The following is a 20,293-nucleotide window of genomic DNA, read 5'->3' as shown; positions in this document are numbered from 1 at the left end:
ATACTCAAGGCTATTGAAACAATAAAAATAATTAAACATGTGCTAAAATCAAAGCTACAAATGTAACCTTTAAAACGAAATATTTAGATTAATTGTATAAGAAGTCACTTATGGTGCTAAATTTTATAATAGGTACAGAAAGTTTTGCACATAATCGTATATCTTGCAGTAATTTCTAATATACCAATCATAACTTAATTTTTAATTTAAAAAATAAAACAAATACGACATTGTTCTTGTGTTGAGTTAAGTTCAATTGATCCAAAATTGAGATCAAAAAGTACTTGGATCTCTAAGTGAAATGGACTAGCTTAAAAAAAAAAAAACAAGAACAGAGTGGATTTTGTAAAACAAATACAAACTGTTGCAATCTTTGCTAAATTTAGAACAAATAAAGAAAAAGTCTTGGTGACATGATAAATATAGAAAAATTGAGGAAAACCACTCCTTGCGATTGCACTGTCGTTCTAACAAAATCAAGCTTGACTTACTTAATATTTTAGAATTCCAAAAGCAATGTCGTCTTATGATGTTGGCTGCTCCATAAAATCATTTGATAAGTTGAACGATCTAAATTACTCTACTAACACTGTTTAGGAAGATGAAGATATCATGCACTAATTTATATGTTGAGTGAACATATTTTATTTTTGATTTCTCTAATTTTTATATTTTGTAAATTTTATATTTGTAAAGAACTAAAATATAAGTTTTACTGAAATAACAAGACCAATCGGTGATCATAAAGTATTTTTAAGACCTGTAAAATTTCTGTTTGTCTGATACAAGATACCTTAATTACAATCTTTTGCAACTCAGCTCATAACTCACAAATCTCTCAAGGAACACTGCTCGATAAGGCACCGAGTTCAATAGAAAAGGGTTCATTATGTGTTTCGGAGATAATTACAGTTGAACGCCAATAGGGAATGTTGGCCACCAAAATAATGTTTGTTATATAGTGATTGTTATATTTTTCATTTTTAAATGTTTTTAATGAATTTTATTGATGAAAGTAATTTAAATATAATTTTTTAATGCTATCATATAAATTCCAAAGAATACAAAGAAGATATACATCATTAATCTAAATTAGAACAAGAAACAGCTATTCTTATATTTAAAACAATTCTCAGGCAACTGCTGATGTACGGCTGTGAAGTCTGGAGTGGTATTCATTACGAAAAGAAAAAATTACTATCTTTTTTAAAATAAAGTTCTAAGAAATGCAGTGAATGCTCTTTGGTTTGTAAGAAATAGCCCATTGCATCGGAAATTACAAATGGAGTCAATAGATGATTATACCAAAAAACGGTTCATGAAGTTCCACTCCCAGTTGCCAACAGTTAAAGGAGTAGTAACCTACAACTGTGGAAACCCAACCTCAACCCAAAGATTGAAGTCCAGACTGCTCTGCTGTAGGATATCTTGTTATAAATTCTACATTTATCTATTTTATCATTATTTTTTCTTTTCTCTTCATCTTTTTTTCAAAATAACTTGTTTTTTTCCCATTACAGGGCAATTGTTTGTTTTTTTAGTCTACGAATGTCATTATTTTTGTTATTACTTTACTTTTCTCTCTTATTAAGAATTATTATTTTTATCTCTTTATTTTATTTTTTTAATTTATAATGCTGTATATAGTTAGGGGTGTCTTTTGTAGGAGACTATTAAGAGTATTAACCATGTATGGCCCACCCGGAAAATCTGCTATGAAATAAAAATAAAAAAAATCATACTATGGTATCAAATTATAATTGTCTGATGTATATTATGTAAGTACCAAAAAAATTAACAAATTATTAATTACTTATATTCTGGAATGACCAACCATAGAAAAATATTAGAGGAATCTAATAATTAAATATCAGGTCAGTCCAAAAATTCTAGAGCATTAATATTCATTTTTTATTAGTACTACTATCTAATGTTTACGATAATTGGTGACTGATTGACAAATACTTCAGTCAAGAGACAAGTTTCGACAGGTTCGACATTTTATTGACCTAGAAGTGGGTCATAGTGAATCCCTTCCATGTTATTAGTGCTCACGAAGTTACGGACTGATCTGATATATTTCTTGATAAATGGAAAAAATTTCATTCATAAACAGAGAATAGAGTAGAAAAGTTGAAAATACAGTGTAATCTCGGTAATCAGAACTTCCGTACATTGAACACTTCGGTAATCCGAAATGTGTAAAAAAAAAAAAAAGTTACTTCTTTTGAGAAAACTCAGCAGGCAATAACATTTTCATTTTGAAATAAAAGTTCACATGCCTAAAGGACATTTTTAACTTCGCTATCTACAGGCAAGTTATTATAATAATCACAAAAATCGAAAGTGGAAATTTTTACAGCTTCACTATTAAGGTAATCTAATTCCTATGGAAGTGTTCATATTATATTTTGTTGGAATTATAAATACATAATATCTATTGTTTAAATCATTTGAATCTATAAAAATAATTTAATTAAAAGTAAAAACATGTATAATAGAAATTCTGTTGGAGAACTCATTTTTTTTTATCTCAAATATTTTTTTTTTTTTTAAATAAATCCATACAAAATATTACAATATTTTTCCAAATACTTTCTGAAATCCGAACTTTTCTGTAATTACTGAGATTACACTGTAGCTGTATTAAGACACTTTGAACTATTACAACACTTGGACAATAGGATACAGTAATTTAAAAAGAACTGATTCATAACTTTCCGATTGTCAAGAACCATTATTCCTTCATAATCATGCCAATTACAGTTTAGTAAATCAAGATCTGCCAAAATCTCCTTGAGAAAGAATTATTTAATGAGAGTAACTACTATGAATTTTAAGGTGTGTTTACGACGAAATGTTACCAGTAACATTGTTATTAAAATGTTAATGCCTACTGCTCAGACTAGTCGTTAGCAAAGTGGAATTAACATTGCTATAGTCCAGAGCAGAGTTGGGCAAAAATTAGCTATAGTTGAAACTAATAGCTAAAATCGTCATGGATACGATATTTATTAATCAATGGTTCATTCATGAATAAGGGTCGTTACCATGGCAATTTTAGCTATTAGTTTCAAAAGGTAGCAAATATTTTAACAAGTAATCTCTGGTTTAAACCCACCTTCAACTATCAAAATAATTTATTTAAAATACCTCAGTCATAAACACATAATAGTGACTAGTGCTAAGTGATACTTGAAAAAAAAAAAAATCTAATTCAAATTGGAATGATTTTACGCTTCAGTCAGATAGCTGTTTTAAACGCTAACCAAAATATAATAATTACGGTAATTTTTATATAATTTTAGGTAACATTATTTTTGACTAAGTAACGGCTATTTACAATTATTTCGATATCTTATATTAGAAATCATAGTAATTCTTAACTAATGTAAATTATTACAGTCGACTTCGCTTAATCAACGATTAATGCAAATATTTGAGGCAATCGCTAATTAAACATTGTAAATTTCCACCATTGGCACACAACATTGGTTGATTAGGACAATCCAAACCTTACCAATCTTACGGTTAAGAGTGTTAAGAAATTCTGAAATAGTGCGATGATAGGATCCTAGAAACAGCTTTTAAGAATCAAGATATTTGAAAGAAAAAGTAATGTTTAACAGCATCTCTAGGGAAAAAAAAAAGTTTCTTCTAGCAAAGTCAGTCAATATAAATTTTGAAGTATAGCACATAAGTATCCAAGATATATATATTATTGTTTAAATAAATTAATTAGTACATAAGTTAAGTCTCAAAACATTTTTTAATATTTCTTTAAAAGTCCAACGTTTTTACCAATTCGGCCATCCTCAATGACAATTTAATAAAACAGCTTTTATCATACATTCATTTTTGTGCAGAGGTTTTAAGCAAAATTAATTTATGAAAAATATGGGAAATTTTATTTTACCATTTACAATTAACTTTGATATGACTTTTAATAATAAAAGAAATAAGAATTTAGACTAAAATACAATTTGAAATAAATCAATTATATACCTAACCTGAGTGTAAGGAAGGTTAAAAATATTGTGTGATAAGAAAGTGATAATAGTGCTAAGATAAAAGAGTTAATTAAACACAACCTAAGGCAAGCTTATTAATAAATTAATATGATTCTTTATTGTTCCATAGAGTGATTTGAATGAAATTAATGACCAGGGCAGAATAGCAAGAAAAAAGATTCTAAATAATTGGATGTAAGGTGTAAATTTATATTCAAGTATGTTAAATTATTAGTAATAATGTTCTTTGTAAAGATTGAATGTATAATTACAACCTGTTATTTAATATATTGTACTTGAGAATGGCCGAGTTGGCCAATACGTTACACTTTTAGAAAAATAATAAAGAGTGTTTTGAGACTTGACTTGTATCCTAATTAATTTATTTAAACAATAAAAACCAGTCTCAACAAAGTGAAAAGATATAATCTACATTATTGTCATTTATTTATTTTTTTTTTTTTTTGTACATGGGCCATTGCACAATTATAGAATATTCTATGTCAAGATAATTTTCATCCTAAGATAAAATATAACTGATATTTGTTTACTTTAAGATTTTCAACTCAAACTATGGGTTTCCTTAGCCTAAATTTTGAATGGCCTCCTTCCAAATTTTCCTAAATTTCCCACCCAGGATTCTTCCTTGTTTTCCTCTACCACTTGCTTTCCATGAATTTACCTTCCTTGGTAATGCCTTTCAGATCCATACCACTTTACCAGGCGTTTTTTCCCTCAATTTCTTCCAGAAGGTTTTTAAATTTTCATCTATTCTATATTTCTTACTTAACCATTCTAGATATTCCTACTGTTTGTTGCAAGTAGTCCATTTGTGGAGCTAGAAGATTTATCCTTTGATGGCCTTTTATGGTCCAGGTTTCTCCTCAATACCTCAATGGTCTACAGAGGGTTATTATTTTATTTATTTTCACCTTCCCCTGCCTTATAAGCAATACAGGTGTGCAGCAGCAGCTCGATGTTACATATCAATCATCAAACTACTGCTAATCAATCAATTTACAATTTTAATGATTTATGTAGAATCCTCTTAAGGTTCAGTCTTCTGCGCGTCTTCCGTCCGCAGGCATTCTAGGGTCTGGTCTTCTTCTTTGACGAATATTGAAGTGGCTTGGTCCAATAATTGTTTTCCACCCGTATACAAATTCTTTGTAATACGGGCAGTTTTTTTCGCTTACTAGCTGAGGGAAGTTGTTCTTTGTGAGGGCGTAGAGTCATGTTTTCCTCAGCAAACTGGCCCATAACGCATCAAAGGTGATACAGTCTATGATGATGTGCTTGGCAGTCTCCGGAACACCACAACTAGGGCATAGGGGATATCAATCTATCCTGTGGCCATGAAACTTGGCTCAAAATCCCCCATGCCTCATGAGAAATTGGGAGAGCCAGTAGTCTGGGAGGACCCACTTTGCTTCCATCCGTGACCAAACGGTGGGAAAATATTTCCTTAAGGTAGCACCTTTTGGGCTTGTCATCCAACGCCGGTTCCATTCTCTGGTAGTGTCCTCCCAGAGAAAGGTTTTCCATTTACTTGGGTTCTCGTCAACCCTCACCTGAAGATTTGCCGGAGGACTATCTGCTGGTCTTGAGATGAGACTGAAGAGACTCATTAAATGCTTCATAAGATTTATTTTCGGGTTTCCCAGACACTCTCATATCTCCCATTGGCATACCAAATTGAAGTGGCTCTATCCAACCTTCAGAAGGCAATACCTCCTTGGTGTTTTCCTATTTTAAGTCTTTAAAAAACCTTCCTACATCTTTGATCTCCTCACTCTTCATACATGCAACCTCCATTCGCTAATCCTCATCCATTCTTTCTTTTAAACAACACCTATTCCTTCACTTAATACACAACTTAACCTCCCCTTTAATGTAAATAGGCATATATTGATTACCATTATAAATTGAAATTAACCTAAGTTCTTAATGTAATTTTATTCTGGATACTAAAACTTTCTAAATGTTTGCCAGAACAATAATCATAATGTGTGAACCATGTATTTATTCTTGGAGGACATCTGTCCCAGAATAAAATTATTTTTCCATTTCACTTCAATATCAATCATTGAAAAATTCTTCATCATCTTGAAAAGTTCCCTAGTCTCGTACAAGACATCATATGTTTCTGTTTATATTATCACATCACTTCATATTCTCAGTACTTTGCCTACAATGAAATCCTAGTAAATGTAAAGTTAATTTATTTTTTAATTATCAATTCTTTATTAACATGTGCATGTCTTTACTTCGGTTTCAAAAACTGTACATCTATAATTTTATATAATTTGTTAGTTTCATTTAAGGTAATAACTATAGAAAACAATTGTTGATTAACTAATTAATTTTAAAATAGTATTTTAATATAAATTGTTTCCTCTATTTATTTTACCATAAATGCAACTAACAAATCATATAAAATTATAGACATACTGTTTTTGAAAGCAACAGTAAATTGTATTGTGCTGAGGATAGGGACACAATATCCCTGAAATGTCCAAAAATAGAATATATGTATACTGAATACATTGTATTCGTGTTTTAAGTTTGACCTTTAGGCAATTATAAATTTTAAAAATTATTTATAGAAATTTGATTTAAAACGATTCAAATTCTCAGTTCTTCGTCATCAATAATTAATTAATTTACTAAATAACATACCAAATTAATAACTCTAATCATATCTGTATTTTATTGATATTTAAAACAATATTTTATTAATTAATTTGCTAAATTATTTGAAAGGATGTGTGAATCAGAGAATAAATATAGAGACATATAAGAAATGGGTTAGGGAAAAAAATTATAAAACCACAATTTAGAATCAGACATTCGCGTTAATCAAAATGTATTAATTTTGTGAAACGACCCTTAAACATTTCTCAAGTACTTATATATAATTATATAGCTGGATAAACAAGAGTGCTTTTAAAAGTTTTTTTCAGGAACTCTACCTTATTGGGAAAATACGTTCTAGTCTAAGATGTCTAATTAAGCGGAGTCGACTGTGTAGTCTACAAAGATAGATATTTAGATTCTGACATTTAAACTATAAGTCTTTAAAATATTAACAAAATATTGATTATATTAAAAATAAATATTATAAAACTTAAAATACAAAATTATTAAAAAATAATAATTATTATATGATCTTATTTTATAACTACTTAGTTTTAGTTAAAAAATAAAGATTACCATCACTAACCATTAGAATTAGCTCTAAAGGAAAGATTAACTGAGTAGGTCGTTTATTTCCGCAGTAGAGAGAGGTTTAGCTTTCTGTTGCTGCTGCTGCTGCTGTTGGAACGGCATGAGAGGAGGAGAAGTCCAACCAGAGTTCCAACCTCCCCAATCGGCAGACGGAAGAGTTCCGTTCGCATTACCAAAGGTGGGACGATTCGGTATAGAAGACTGAGGAGCTCCATTCGTATTACCAAATGTGGGACGATTCGGAGTAGAAGTCATCAGATTAGGCTGATTGTTAACCAATGGTTGAAACGGTTTAGGCATTATTTGATAACCGTTTGTCTGTCCAACGGGTTTCGTCACGCTTAGGTCGAAACTGGAGCTGTTAAGAAGGGTCACTGTAACAAGGACAAATAAATTTTACAATGGGAAAATGTACTTAATGTAGATAATATAAGGTATACAAAAATAAGTTTACTGGTTTGTCGTCAAACTCTAGCCGAAATATGTTTTAGCGAGGAAACATATATGTTTGAGAAAGCTCCCTCAAGCATTTTGAATGGGACTTGAGATGCTGCCCTTGCAAACACGAAGGAGTAGAGGCTCTGTAAACATATTGGCCTGTACAGGTTGAAGAGTGAGCACAATCTCATTAAAGCAACACCATTTTTGCTACTGTTCAACAACTCACAATGAGCGAGTAGATCTTCACCACATTCAGGCAAGAGGGACAGAGGCAAGATGAGAGAAGAAAGCATAAGAGAGAAACCAGTCTTCAAGTTCCACTAAAACCTCAATAAAACATCACTACAATCAACCACCAAGTAACCTACAAGATTTTCTATTATTCATGTAACCCCATTTCAATCAATAGTCGAAATTAATTTAAATACTGAAAACTATCCACCGTGTAAACCCTTTTGGCAAAACCCGCCTATAATCAATTGTCTTACAACAATTTTAAGAATAGAGGTTTCATTTTCACTTTTCACCATACTTAATTTTATTTCAAATATAGTCCACACCATTCGTACCAGCTTACTAGCAAATTGTAATTAATTTGGGTAATATTTCCAACATTTTAACCCAGGGAATACTTTCCCGGGGATTCCTCAAGCACATAACATGTAGGAAACATTTGCCTAAGTTTTTGGCAGAGTGCTTTGAGGTACCGTTCGATAATTTGTAAATTGAATTCAGTTTAGTAATTTATTGGTAGTTTTTTTTTAAATGAGGAAAGGTTTTTTAGCATCATTATTTGAGATAATATCAGTGGAATTTTTATATTATTTTACATTCTCGGTAAGATACTATAAGTAATTATGTGATGTTTAATCTGCCGACCAATGCAATAGTACAATTTCATTATTAAACCTTCATTTGAGTAACAATTACTCATTTAGGCCCAGTACCTCATCATCTTAGTCCCAAGCATTCACGGAAGCAACATGATACAGTTCATTAGGCACAGTTTCATCTGAATTTCATGAAAGTGAGGACACTGAAAAATTAAATTTCAGAAATAGCGAATTTTTCATCTTCAAAAACAATTCACCTACAACAAGCGCAAGCAGAGAAGAAGTACCTCTGCCTTGTTAATAGTATCGCGACAGCTGAGTAGCTAGGAAAGTTGTAAAGTTCTTTACATTATCGTTACTATATCTTTTCATCGTTATACCATATTTATATAGATATTATCATTGATTGTAGGAAGATAGCCCGGGTGGCGGTCAATAAAGGTACCAAAACAGTAAAATAAAATTATTTATTTTTAACCAACATTTTGCCCCTCTTTGCAAGGCTTCGTCAGGGCTAAATGAAAAAAAACAAGACACAAATATTGTAAGAAGTGACAGAACATTAAAATAAATATACAGAGAAAATAAGAAAATATGTAAAAAAATATTCTGTGTTTTTAAATATATGAAAGAAAAAATAATAATAATAATTTAAGGAAATACATATATAGGTGGATTAGAAACTAGTTACTAATATTTTGGTTTATATTAATTTTTTTTTTTAAATCGTTGAGGTGAAAAAACTTCCAAATAGAATATAACCTATTCTATATTTTTCTTATATGTTTCAGGACAATTATTCCATACTCATGCACCTTTGCAATCCACACATTTGTCATATTTTCAATTTCCATAATGAAATCGTGTCATCTACATAATCATAGTTTAAAATTGTTTTACACTTACATTATTTATTGACAAGAGTGGTTCTAGGTGAAAGACAGTAAGTTAAATAATGTAGGTGTAAAACAATTTTAAACTATGATTATAGGTGCATGAATATGAGATAATTATCCTGAAACATTGTACAAGAAAAATATAGAATAGGTTATATTCTATTTGGAAGTTTTTCACCCCAACAAATTTAAAAAAAATTAATATAAACCAACTTAAAAAGAATATCCAGAATATTAGTAACTAGTTTCCAATCCACCTATATATATATATATATATATACTTCCTAAAATTATTATTACTTCTTTTATAAATTAAAAAAAAAAATGTATTTATACATTTTCTCTGTATATTTATTTTAATGTTCTCTCAGTTCTTACAATGTTTGTATCTTGTTTTCATTTACCCCTGACAAACCAGAGGCTAGTTTTTTCACCTTAACAAATTAAAAAAAATTAGTTACTAACTAATAAATATAGCAATGTGTGATAGAATTCTAAATACAGAACTAGGTAATAAATTATAGAAAAATACTTCTTAGAAATAGTTGTAGATATGGTAAAGAGATAGGTGTTAATGGTAAAAACCTCGGTAAAGTAAATGTGGCAAAGGTGAGGTGACAATTTGGTACCTTTATTGACCACCACCCGGACTATCTTCCTAGAATTTACTTTATACGGTTAACTATCTTCTTTCAATATTATCGTTATTTTTGCTTTATAGTATGTTTTATCATTTAAATTAATACCAACTGGTAATGCTATAATTATTTGTTTTGTTTAATTTTATATTTCTTATTTACTTAAAATGAAAAAGAAATTAATTCATTTAGGTTTGTATGAAGTACGCCTTCAACTGAGAGCCAGATGCTAACTCACTTTAGAATACTGGTTGGGCTAATATTAATGGACTGTATTTTAATAGAAGCATTAGAAAGTGGAAGAAAATTAATTTATTAACAATTTATAGGGTTGCGGATATTGAAGAAGAGAAAAACAATATACTAGATCTATGGCATAATTACAAGTTATAAAAGGGTAGCATTAGGTAACATATGTGAATTTGGGGCAGCAAAGATGATTTATTAATGTATCGTTGAACATGAAAATCTGATGAATCATTGTGCATGAAGATGGTTACTGTTGATTGGTAATGAAAATTTAAGTGAACTCTCTCTCGGGATCTTGTCCCTAGTCAGGGAGTCACTTCCTGGAGTTACTCTTGCATCTTGAATTCAGGAGAAGAGCGTGGTCAATATCTGAATCTCGCAGAAGAAAAAATGGTGCTCTTCTCTCGTTTTCTTTATGCCACTGCTAGCAAGAGAATCTCTTCTTACTATAGCGGCCACATGGGGCACTAGTGCTGCTATTTTCTACTAGACATAGGGGTGAATTGCGGACGGCCATCTTCTGTTACATCTTTCATTTTTTTTTTTAAAATGAAATGTAGCTTAATGGTTCCCAACATCAATTTTGGTGATCAAAATTAATAACCAAAACACATTTTACACAATTTAATCTCTTGAAATATCAAAAAGATTTTTTTTTTCTCTCTCTCTTAGTATCTCTAATGCATTAAAAGAAAAACATAATTCATCAAACCTGTAAGATCCTTGACAGGCTGTGGCGATTTGAGAGGCTGTGCAGTCGCTGGTTCCAATGGGGCTAGATTACTGTGGCGTTTCTCCAACTCGGAATTTTGAACAATACTGTAAAAGTAAATGTTTCATAATTTTCAAAAGATAAAAAAGTAAAAATAAAAAACAAAAATTATTATTCACGCAATATAATGCTCAGTAATTCAAAATAAACTCAATATGCCGAATATTGCTTCTTTTTTTTTTTTAATAAATAGAATTAGAAATGAACAAACTTGAATTCTAATTATTTCCAAGTTAAGTTTCAAAACACTCTTTTTTATTTCTTTAAAAGTCCAACATTTCAGCCAATTTGGACATCCTCAAGGACAATCTTAAATATAAATTTATGCCTCATATCCAATAATTTAAAAACTTTTTGCAGGCTATTCAACCCAGGTTTCAGTCAAATCACCTATCTACCAAACTATCTAATTAATAGTTTTGATAACATAATAGGCTAGAGGTCTTTAAACTAATTTAACTTTATAAAGATTACATTCAAAATTTAATCTTCGACTCATAGGAACAGAGGAGTAACCATTAAACTCAATTAAAAGGTTACATAGAAACATGTCTCTAATAATAATAACTTCATACACATGGAAGCTAATGCACGATACAAACTTTTTAAGAAGTTTGAAGAGACTGAACAATATTTTGAAGGTTCTTGTGAATTTTAGAGGGGTTGATAATCTTAAAAACAGGTTATTACTATCTGTATTGAAATTTTATTCAACTATGTTTTTGGAAATATTTATCCTATATGCAATATTATTATTATTATTAATATTATCATTATTGTGGCACTATACTGCCTGCAAGAACTTGGGCCTCCTTCACCATAGCTAACCAATCTCTACCACTTCTTTCTGTCTTCCTTCATCTTTGAACATTCAACCACTCTAGATCCTCCTCCACATTGTCCAGCCATCTGATCCAGGGAAAACGTCCCAGGGACACACCAGTTCATTTTTTTGTTTAAATTTTAAGTTAGTTAAGAAAATCCAAATTGACAAGTGCGAGGGAGTAGAAGAGAGCACCCAGCTAGTTATTACATCATGAGTAACATTTTTTTATAGAAATAAACATAAATGTAATTCATACCGCTGTTTGTCTTGCAAAGTGAGTTGAGAAAAACTGTTGGAGCTGTTATTGGCAACAGTAGTAGTTAATTTACTCGGAGAACTAAAGCTGAACAGGTCCTCGGTTGTCGGAACAGGATTTTGAGGTTTCATAACAGACGGTGTCATGGTTGTCTCTAAGGCTCTGAAAATTGATAGGAAAGAATATTATGATATTAACGTTGAAGAATTCTTAAAATAAAAAATGGGTCTGTCTATATCATAGTTTTAATCAATTAAATTGAGGAGATGGGTGTTAAAAGTGCTTATACTTCTAATATTTAATAGTTCAGAGATATAGTATTCCAAAGTTTTTTAAAATTCTTAATAGTAATTCGGTGGTCGAATATAGATTTTTATATAAGAAGATGGTTGCGGGAAATGAGTGGTCTATTGTAGTGGATCACTACAATATATGGTATAGTTTAAGTGAACCAAGGAGACTGTGGAATTGAGAGAGGGGAAACAAAGGACCTCAAGGGCAGGCAAAGGGATTCTTAAACTGGTCACCAAACGAGAAGGTTTCTCAGAACAGGTGCAGGTAGCAGAGGTATGGGTCGTTTGTAGCCGAGGGAGTTGACCCATTGACAGTTTAATCCTGTGCAGAGGGTCAAATACCATTCATTTTATTTCATGCTAAGCATGGGCAGGTAAGGCGTTCAAACTGTTTAGTCTACCAAAGATACCTAAGAATTTTGCTTGATTCTTTGTTTCCTCTGTTTTCTAAAATTATTTTAACTGAAGAAGGAGACATGGTTTAGTTTTGAATTCAATATGCTGTCAACTTTGAAACCAATCACATAATTCTTCATTTAGTGCATGATCAATTCTAAAAATCATTTTTCTGAATGAAAAAACGAGGAAGGGAACATGATACTACTGTCCGGATCGTGACGTCGGCTTATATATCCTGTGTTTTAAAATATCTCATATACGGACTAATTACTTACAAGGTAAATATAATTTTTTTTTTTTACATGCCCAAATATTTCCAAACATGAAAAAACTAGAAATTTTTGGACCAGAATTAGTAATTTTATTACACTGCGAAAGGGTTAAGCGACTGCCTCATGAATGCAATGGTGTCAGTTCGAATTCGGCCTAGAGGGTCAATTTATTACTGTGGTGCTCCCACTTAATGAAAACTTAACTCCACCATGGTTAGAATAGGTTGGTTACCTCTAGATAACTCCCATTTGTCAGAAATGACTAGGAAAGGGGTCATAAAAAAAAAAACAAAAAAAAGGTAATAGATATGTGGCACTAAAGGAAAAGTCCTAGCATTAGAGAGATACATAGGGGAGACTATGAGAGTGTTTTATTTGTGAAATGGGAAAGTTTTCCCTTTATTTTATCAAAAAAGATCCACAACACTATGTTAAAAAAATCTGATGAAGTGCACACTACTTTCCCTCACCACCCTGCAAGGCGAAAATTTGCTACATTTTTTTTTTTTCTACTGCAATAAAAATCTGCATTTTAGGGTTTCTCGACATGAGAATAATGGATATCATCTTTGTTACTGCCAAGAATACTACAATTTAACAAAATATAACTAAGTTGTGACAAATAATTGTGACTGGAAGAGATCAGATATGTTCAGCAGTTTCAGATTTTCCAGTCATTCATAATTCATATTTATACATTTTTTATTATTATTAACAATCCAAAGTGGCTAATTATTTTTAAAAAAATTAAAAGTGCTTAAATTTTTTTTGTTTTTTTCCATCATTTCAGCCCTCCCAGACTGGCTGATATTATCATCATCATCATAATCATTTTATCCCCTTTACCACTTGTGCAGTGTGGGGTTACAATTTGCAGATATCTCACTTTTGGACCATCTCCCTTCTCCTACTCCAGTCCATATCTCGCCTTCTGAATGCCTCCTTCACACTCTTCTCCCAGGAAATGCATGGTCTTCCTGTTGGCCTTCTTCCCTCCATACAAGTCTCATATGTCTTTCTGGTAGTTCTTTGCTGGTCCATCTGAAGAAGGTGTCCGAACCATCTTATAGGTGCCCCTCTAGGATGCTCTCAGCCAGTATGAGTCCGAGGTTAGTCCGAATGGTACTGTTCCGTACTCTATCTTGTCGTGTCCTTCCTTCCACCTTACGAAGGTACCGCATCTTCATGAATTGGATCCGCCTCTTGTGTTTCGAGGTGAGGGTCCACGATTCAGAAGAGTAGGAGTGAATAGGGAGGAATGTCGATTTGTGGATCATTATTTTAGTTTTTCTTGTCACCTCCCTTTTGCCCAGGAAACTCCTTCGAAGCAAACTTTGAGAAACTTCCTCATCAATGTAGCCGCTTTCGTTGAGATGAGCACCTAGATATTTGAAATTCTGAATCTGCTCTAGTCTTTCTCTGTTCACTCTGATCACCCTCATTTTTCTGATATTAAAGAACATTTAATTGTACATCATCATACCAAGTTTGATCAAAATCCTTACTTGTTTTCGAGAAAATCAAAAACGTGTGAAAAATCTATTCGATGAATTGGCACTTCTGGACAGTCGATTTCATAAAAAAAAATTGTCACATCCCAGTCATAGATTTGCTTTAAATTAATAATTTAAGTTTCGTACAACTTTTTTGAGCTAGGCTTTTTATACAAACACATAAACTACTTTGTAAGACTAGGTTATTTGGACTCAGGGAACCTCAAAACATGAATTCCTGTCAAAAACTGGAATACTTTCCTTTTCTTTTTATACTAGATATTGGTAAGTGAAAGTAAAAATAATTGTAACACCCGAATGGGGAAAGACACCTCAACAAAATAGTTATTTTTCTGAAAAAAAGGCCTATAGACACAACGACACCTTTTCCAATCATCTCCTCAATCATAAAGTGTACACAGAACAGTTATATGTAAAATCAGGATAAAATTTTACTTTTGTAAATTAGAGTTTAACAATAATAGACTTACTTGGTTTGATCTGAAAGTTGCTCAAGTTTAACCCTGTGTTCAGTTTCCACCCTCGCCACCATTTCCTTCACTACATATATTAAAGTGTTGAATTGATTCAGAGTCAGCGAGTTTTCAACGCTCAGGGGCATCAAGAATGGAATCACTTTTTGTGCCATCATTTCTTTAGACATGTTCATTTTTTTATGATTCAACACCAATTTGTAAATACCTGATAGAAAAAATAAAATACAAGAATTTAGGTATAGGAAATGTAAAGTAATAATAATATAAAAGGATAAGATGATTACAGAAACTTTTAAAGCCACCTAAAATTAACGTCTTTCTGAAGGAAAGCTTTAAAAAGAAAAAACAAAACAAGCTGGCTCGGATAGTAAACCTTTATTTTGATAAGCTAACAATTGAAATCATAAAGTAAAATTAAAATAAAAGTGTCTTTTAAGAAAAAATTAAATTAAATTAAAGAATAAACAAAACATACAAAATTAGAAAATATAAAATAGAATACTGCTGAACAACTCTGATGGGTCAGAGACGAGATGGGTCCTCAAGAGAGTATTAACCGCTCTGAAAGGTCAGAGAAGATGTTTTTTTTAAGTCCAATTGTTCAAGAGTTGATACAGCGCTCTATTAACAATTTATGCAGAAAGGATCTGGTGACTATACAAAGGCAACTGACCGACTGATATTAAGCCATAGATTTTTGTATTGTTGTTAGGCAAATAATTCTTACTGGCCGTTAATCCAGCATATAAACATTACAACACAAGTATAAATCTCTATATCTTTTAAAGCAAAACAAACTTCTAACAAAATAAAAATAATGTTTGATGTTTGTTTGGACATTTTAATTTTAAGTTGTGGTTATTAGAGCTTATTACCAAACCCTGCCTGTTGACCAGTATGGCCATTTTGGTTTAATTGCATTTTAATTGTTATTGTGATCATAATAATTCACAACTAGACCGTTTGTGTTCATCCACGTGTGTTCATCATGGTCCTTAATGGATCATTGTAGCTGATGTTATTATCAATATAAACCACTTTCAAGCAATGAATTAAAAAATATATTAAATTAGTTAAAAAAGTATTAGTTCAAATTCTATAAATTCTTTATTTATGAGAGCAGGCAAAGCTGTGACAAAGGAAGTTAATATCTGATATAATAAAAAAATAATTATTAAAACACAATATTTGACTATTAATTCATGAATACCTAAAGAACAAATAATCTTACCTAAAATACCCATGAGGACTGCAGGCTCCTTAGACGGGATCTGTGGGAGGAAAGGAAGGACTTCATCCAGCACAAGCCATTTGTCCAAATGATCCAACAGCTTTCCGAGGCAAACGAGGCAGTTGACACGAACCTGAACAAAGAGATTTGCTATAAAACAAGACTAGTTCACATTTATTACGCACTATAGACTGTTTTAATCTTACAAAAAAACAAACTACATGACACAATCCTATCGCTGTAACGGTAGAGATAGATTTGGTTCCAGTAATACCTGTTTGGATAAGGAATAGTGGACGGGAGGAAGGAAAGGAGTAAGAAGGTGGTGAGCAGACATATGCTGTGATCGACAAAGTAGTAAGGAGTTATATACTGTAACATTCTCTTTTTTTATGAATAGTTATCTTTTATATATAAATAGTTTTTAGTATGCTTTTTTTTATGTATCAACATTACAATATTTGTTGATTTTCTTTTAATAAACCAAAAAGCAAGCTAACCAATGTCATCATTCAAAATTTATGGAGTCCAAAACAGAGTCATTTCAAATATTTCAAGATGGCGGTACGTGTCCTTCCGAAGTTTGTGGAACTACTGCTACGTCGAGTTGAAATTTTTCAACATTTGTTATTTCTCTACCACAATTATACTAAAACTTAATCTAAGAAGAAAAAAGAAGACAATAAGAATTATCAATGAAGTATTTGCATCATGAATCATGGTAAGTGAATTAGAGTGGTTGTGATACAATCAATTTTTTTTTAATTGACGAGTGAACATTAAAGACAGAAGGGAGACAACTGGACACTCTTTATTTAGGACACTTGTTGTTTAGGCACCGAGGAGATGACGGAAAGGAAGAAAAACACTTTTTGTTTGGATCGCCGGTGGATGAGATTTGTGTTGAAAACTAGTAGAAGACTAACCCCTTGTTTACTGTCAGAGGTACCATCATTAAAAAGAAGACATCAAGAACCGTCAGCTATCAAAGAAGATTATAAATTGGTTAGTTTTGCTAATTTGTTGAATATTTGTAAAAGTAGCCATTAATTTAGTTAAGTCCATTGTGTTCAGATTGTCTGAGATTAGAGTCAATAATGTTATATATAATTTAAAATAAAATTTTCATATCTATTTAATCTAGTCATTTAAACCTTGGCTTCTTCTAAGCTATATTTTAGATCTGATTAATAAAAACTAAAAATTACTTTTTTTTTATTTTAAATATTACAGTATAGACGGAAGAGCGCAGACAACTGAACCTTGCAGGCAAAAATTGTAAATTTTATTGTTAAAGTTGTAAATAGATTTATTAACAGTAGTTAGATTGGTAGTGTAACTGCTGCTGCACGCCCATATAGCTCAAAAGGCAGGAATAAATGCATAAATAAAAATAAGGAGGTATGTAGGAGGTTGGCGCATTAGAAGAACGTTTTCAGCTTGCCTTTTCCGGATTGTGAGGATTGTCATGTGTCATCTCGCTACTTCTGGAAGAGGTCGAGATGGTGTCCAAAAGGAAATAGTGGACAGTGGACAACTGCAGTTCTCAGATGGAATACCAACTTTTTACAGTAGTCATTAATTCATTTAAGTGTAATTGTGTTCTGATTGCTAGAGAACCAACCCTGAGATAGTCAATTATCTTAATTTTAAAAAAATTCTCATATCTAGTTAATATTTAATTTAATCATTTAAATCTTGTCATCATCAAAGCTATATATTTTAGATCTGAGAATGATAAAAACAGTTAAAATCTTTATAATTATTTTAATAAATTATAAAATATTACATCTAAACATAATTTACAAAGTAAAGGAAGGAATGAGTTTAATAAAGGTATGAAGACTCCTTACCGATATCAGAGAAGTAAAGGAAGGAATGAGTTTAATAAAGATATGAAGACTCCTTACCGATATCAGAGAAGTTGATATGCACAGCCTTTTGATTCTAGGAAGTAGGGCATTCTTCATCGCTGGGTACTCGACTAAATTAGCAAAAGTAGGCAGTACAGACAAGCAAAGTTCCTGAAATCATCAACAGGTTTAGAGAAAATTAAATTGTATTCTTAAAAATATATAATTTATGGAATACTTGTTATTAAAAATAAATAATGAATATACTATAAAATTAAGAAATGTCTTCTTTTTGATAACACAACTACAGAAATCATTTTTATATATTCTCACATTCTTTATTTAAAACGTTCATTTATATGCCTTTTTAGCTTGCTCTGACATATTTTCTAAAAAAGCTTCCGTATCATTATTACACATGCCCCCTGAATAGCAATAAATGAGCAACAAGTCTATTTCGTATGGCACAGGTGGAAAGAAAAAGTTTATTTGATATATAGGTAGTTTTTTCTCTGAGTTGTGGTTCTCATTTCAATTTTTGTTTTCAGCTATGATGAATATCTGAAATTGAAGCCAAACCGTCGACAAAAATAACCAAGTTTTTCCTTATTTACATATCCTTACTCATCGCAACCCCTGACAATCATCTCCTCATTTTGAATCCACAGTTAACAACAAATGCCTTATTAAAAATATCATTCAATCATCGTTGGCATTTTGATTTGTTACCTTTTATCGTCAATTCATTATTACTTTTATTTAAAACATATTCTATTTCCATATCAGTATCCTCAACACTTAGCAAAAGTCATTGATTTTTATAAATAATATTTATTTCAATATGATAATATTCATTAAAACAATAAATAAAATGAAAATAAATAAGACATGATACCTGAATTTCTTGAGAATCAGATTCGAGCGCTCTGTACAAAAGAGGTAAAACATCTGATTTCACTTCATCGCAAGGAGTCATTTTTAAAAGTAATTCCATCCTTTGCATAAGCAGAAGTAAAATCTAAAAATATGTTAACAAGTAAATTAAAGCCAAAAATTTAATAGATAATATGTAATAATTTTACATACATAATCTATAAATATATCTTATCGTAATCGATCTTATTCATATATTAGTTAAATTTTACAAACCAAAAAAACCTATACAACTACAACCCATGAAGGGTTTTGGGTTCAATACACAATAAGGAAGTATTATTTCTAAACCAACGGTTATGTAAGGAGATGATTTAGTCAATATCATGCTCCACTGACAGGTTTTTCCCTTGGTTAAATACAAGACTGAAAAGAAAGAAAACTGCTCGTCAATTCCAACTATTGCAGCACTTACTATACAAACGGTCTAAACTTACAATCCATTACAAAAGACTAATCTACATGACTATAAGAGCTGTCTGGGCATATAGAGTTAAGCTTTGGGGCTCTACTAAACCATAAAATTCCTCTCGGATCCAATCCTTTGTATAATCCTTTAGTGCTCCTTACTTTCTCACAAATCAAGTCATGCATCGTGATCTCAATGTTTCATATACTGCTAATGTGGCCAGAACCAGATACCAATCCTTTCATGATAAACTTCCCAGCCCATTAAACTCACTTGTTCCTAACCTGGCTTCTCCTTCATTACCTGATAATCCTCCAAGATGACTGAATAGAAGATGGCCTCGAAATCTCCTCTAGAAATGTTATTGGAGAGTTCTATCAATGAGTAGATTCTCCACATATTTGTATCATGTAATTTTATAACAGTAAATTTACTGGCTGTATATATTTTTATACATAAAAAAAATTACAATAAATTTAAAATTTAAAATTAGAACTATTTATATAAAATGGCAAAAACCATCATCTTGTCCTTTTTTTAAGTATAAATGCATAATTTAGAAATTCATAATTATGAGATATAGTTGACCGTGGATGATAAATGAGGAGATGGTTGGGGGTGCGGTCAATGAAACACAAATAAGTATGACTAACTTATTTTAATGTGCCGACGTTTCGGCTAGAGTTTCTAGCCTTCTTCAGGGCTAAAAACAAAACAAGATAACAACCACAGTAAGTATAGAAAAATAAAAAAAAAATAAACAA

The 20,293-nt window shown here is 31.2% G+C and overlaps 1 protein-coding gene across 5 annotated transcripts in view; it reads right to left on the bottom strand.

Moving 5' to 3' along the window:
* Window positions 1–1,742: 1,742 nt before the first annotated feature.
* The window catches only part of LOC106681373 (SCY1-like protein 2), a 25,346-nt gene continuing 6,795 nt past the window's right edge, over window positions 1,743–20,293 (bottom strand). For all 5 annotated transcript variants that reach the window (XM_014421652.3, XM_014421651.2, XM_014421649.2 and 2 more), the window contains 7 exons: window positions 19,083–19,205; window positions 18,245–18,358; window positions 16,335–16,467; window positions 15,098–15,308; window positions 12,150–12,311; window positions 11,008–11,114; window positions 1,743–7,612 (listed from right to left, as the gene is read on the bottom strand). In XM_014421652.3, coding sequence (XP_014277138.1) covers window positions 7,260–7,612; window positions 11,008–11,114; window positions 12,150–12,311; window positions 15,098–15,308; window positions 16,335–16,467; window positions 18,245–18,358; window positions 19,083–19,205 — 1,203 coding nt within the window. In that variant the 3' untranslated portion in view covers window positions 1,743–7,259. The remainder of the gene's footprint in view (window positions 7,613–11,007; window positions 11,115–12,149; window positions 12,312–15,097; window positions 15,309–16,334; window positions 16,468–18,244; window positions 18,359–19,082; window positions 19,206–20,293) is intronic.

Source organism: Halyomorpha halys, unplaced genomic scaffold (genome assembly GCF_000696795.3).
Source record: "Halyomorpha halys isolate HHAL.00 unplaced genomic scaffold, Hhal_1.1 Scaffold331.1, whole genome shotgun sequence".
NCBI classification, from domain to species: domain Eukaryota; kingdom Metazoa; phylum Arthropoda; class Insecta; order Hemiptera; family Pentatomidae; genus Halyomorpha; species Halyomorpha halys.
This window is presented reverse-complemented; position numbering and strand designations above follow the sequence as displayed.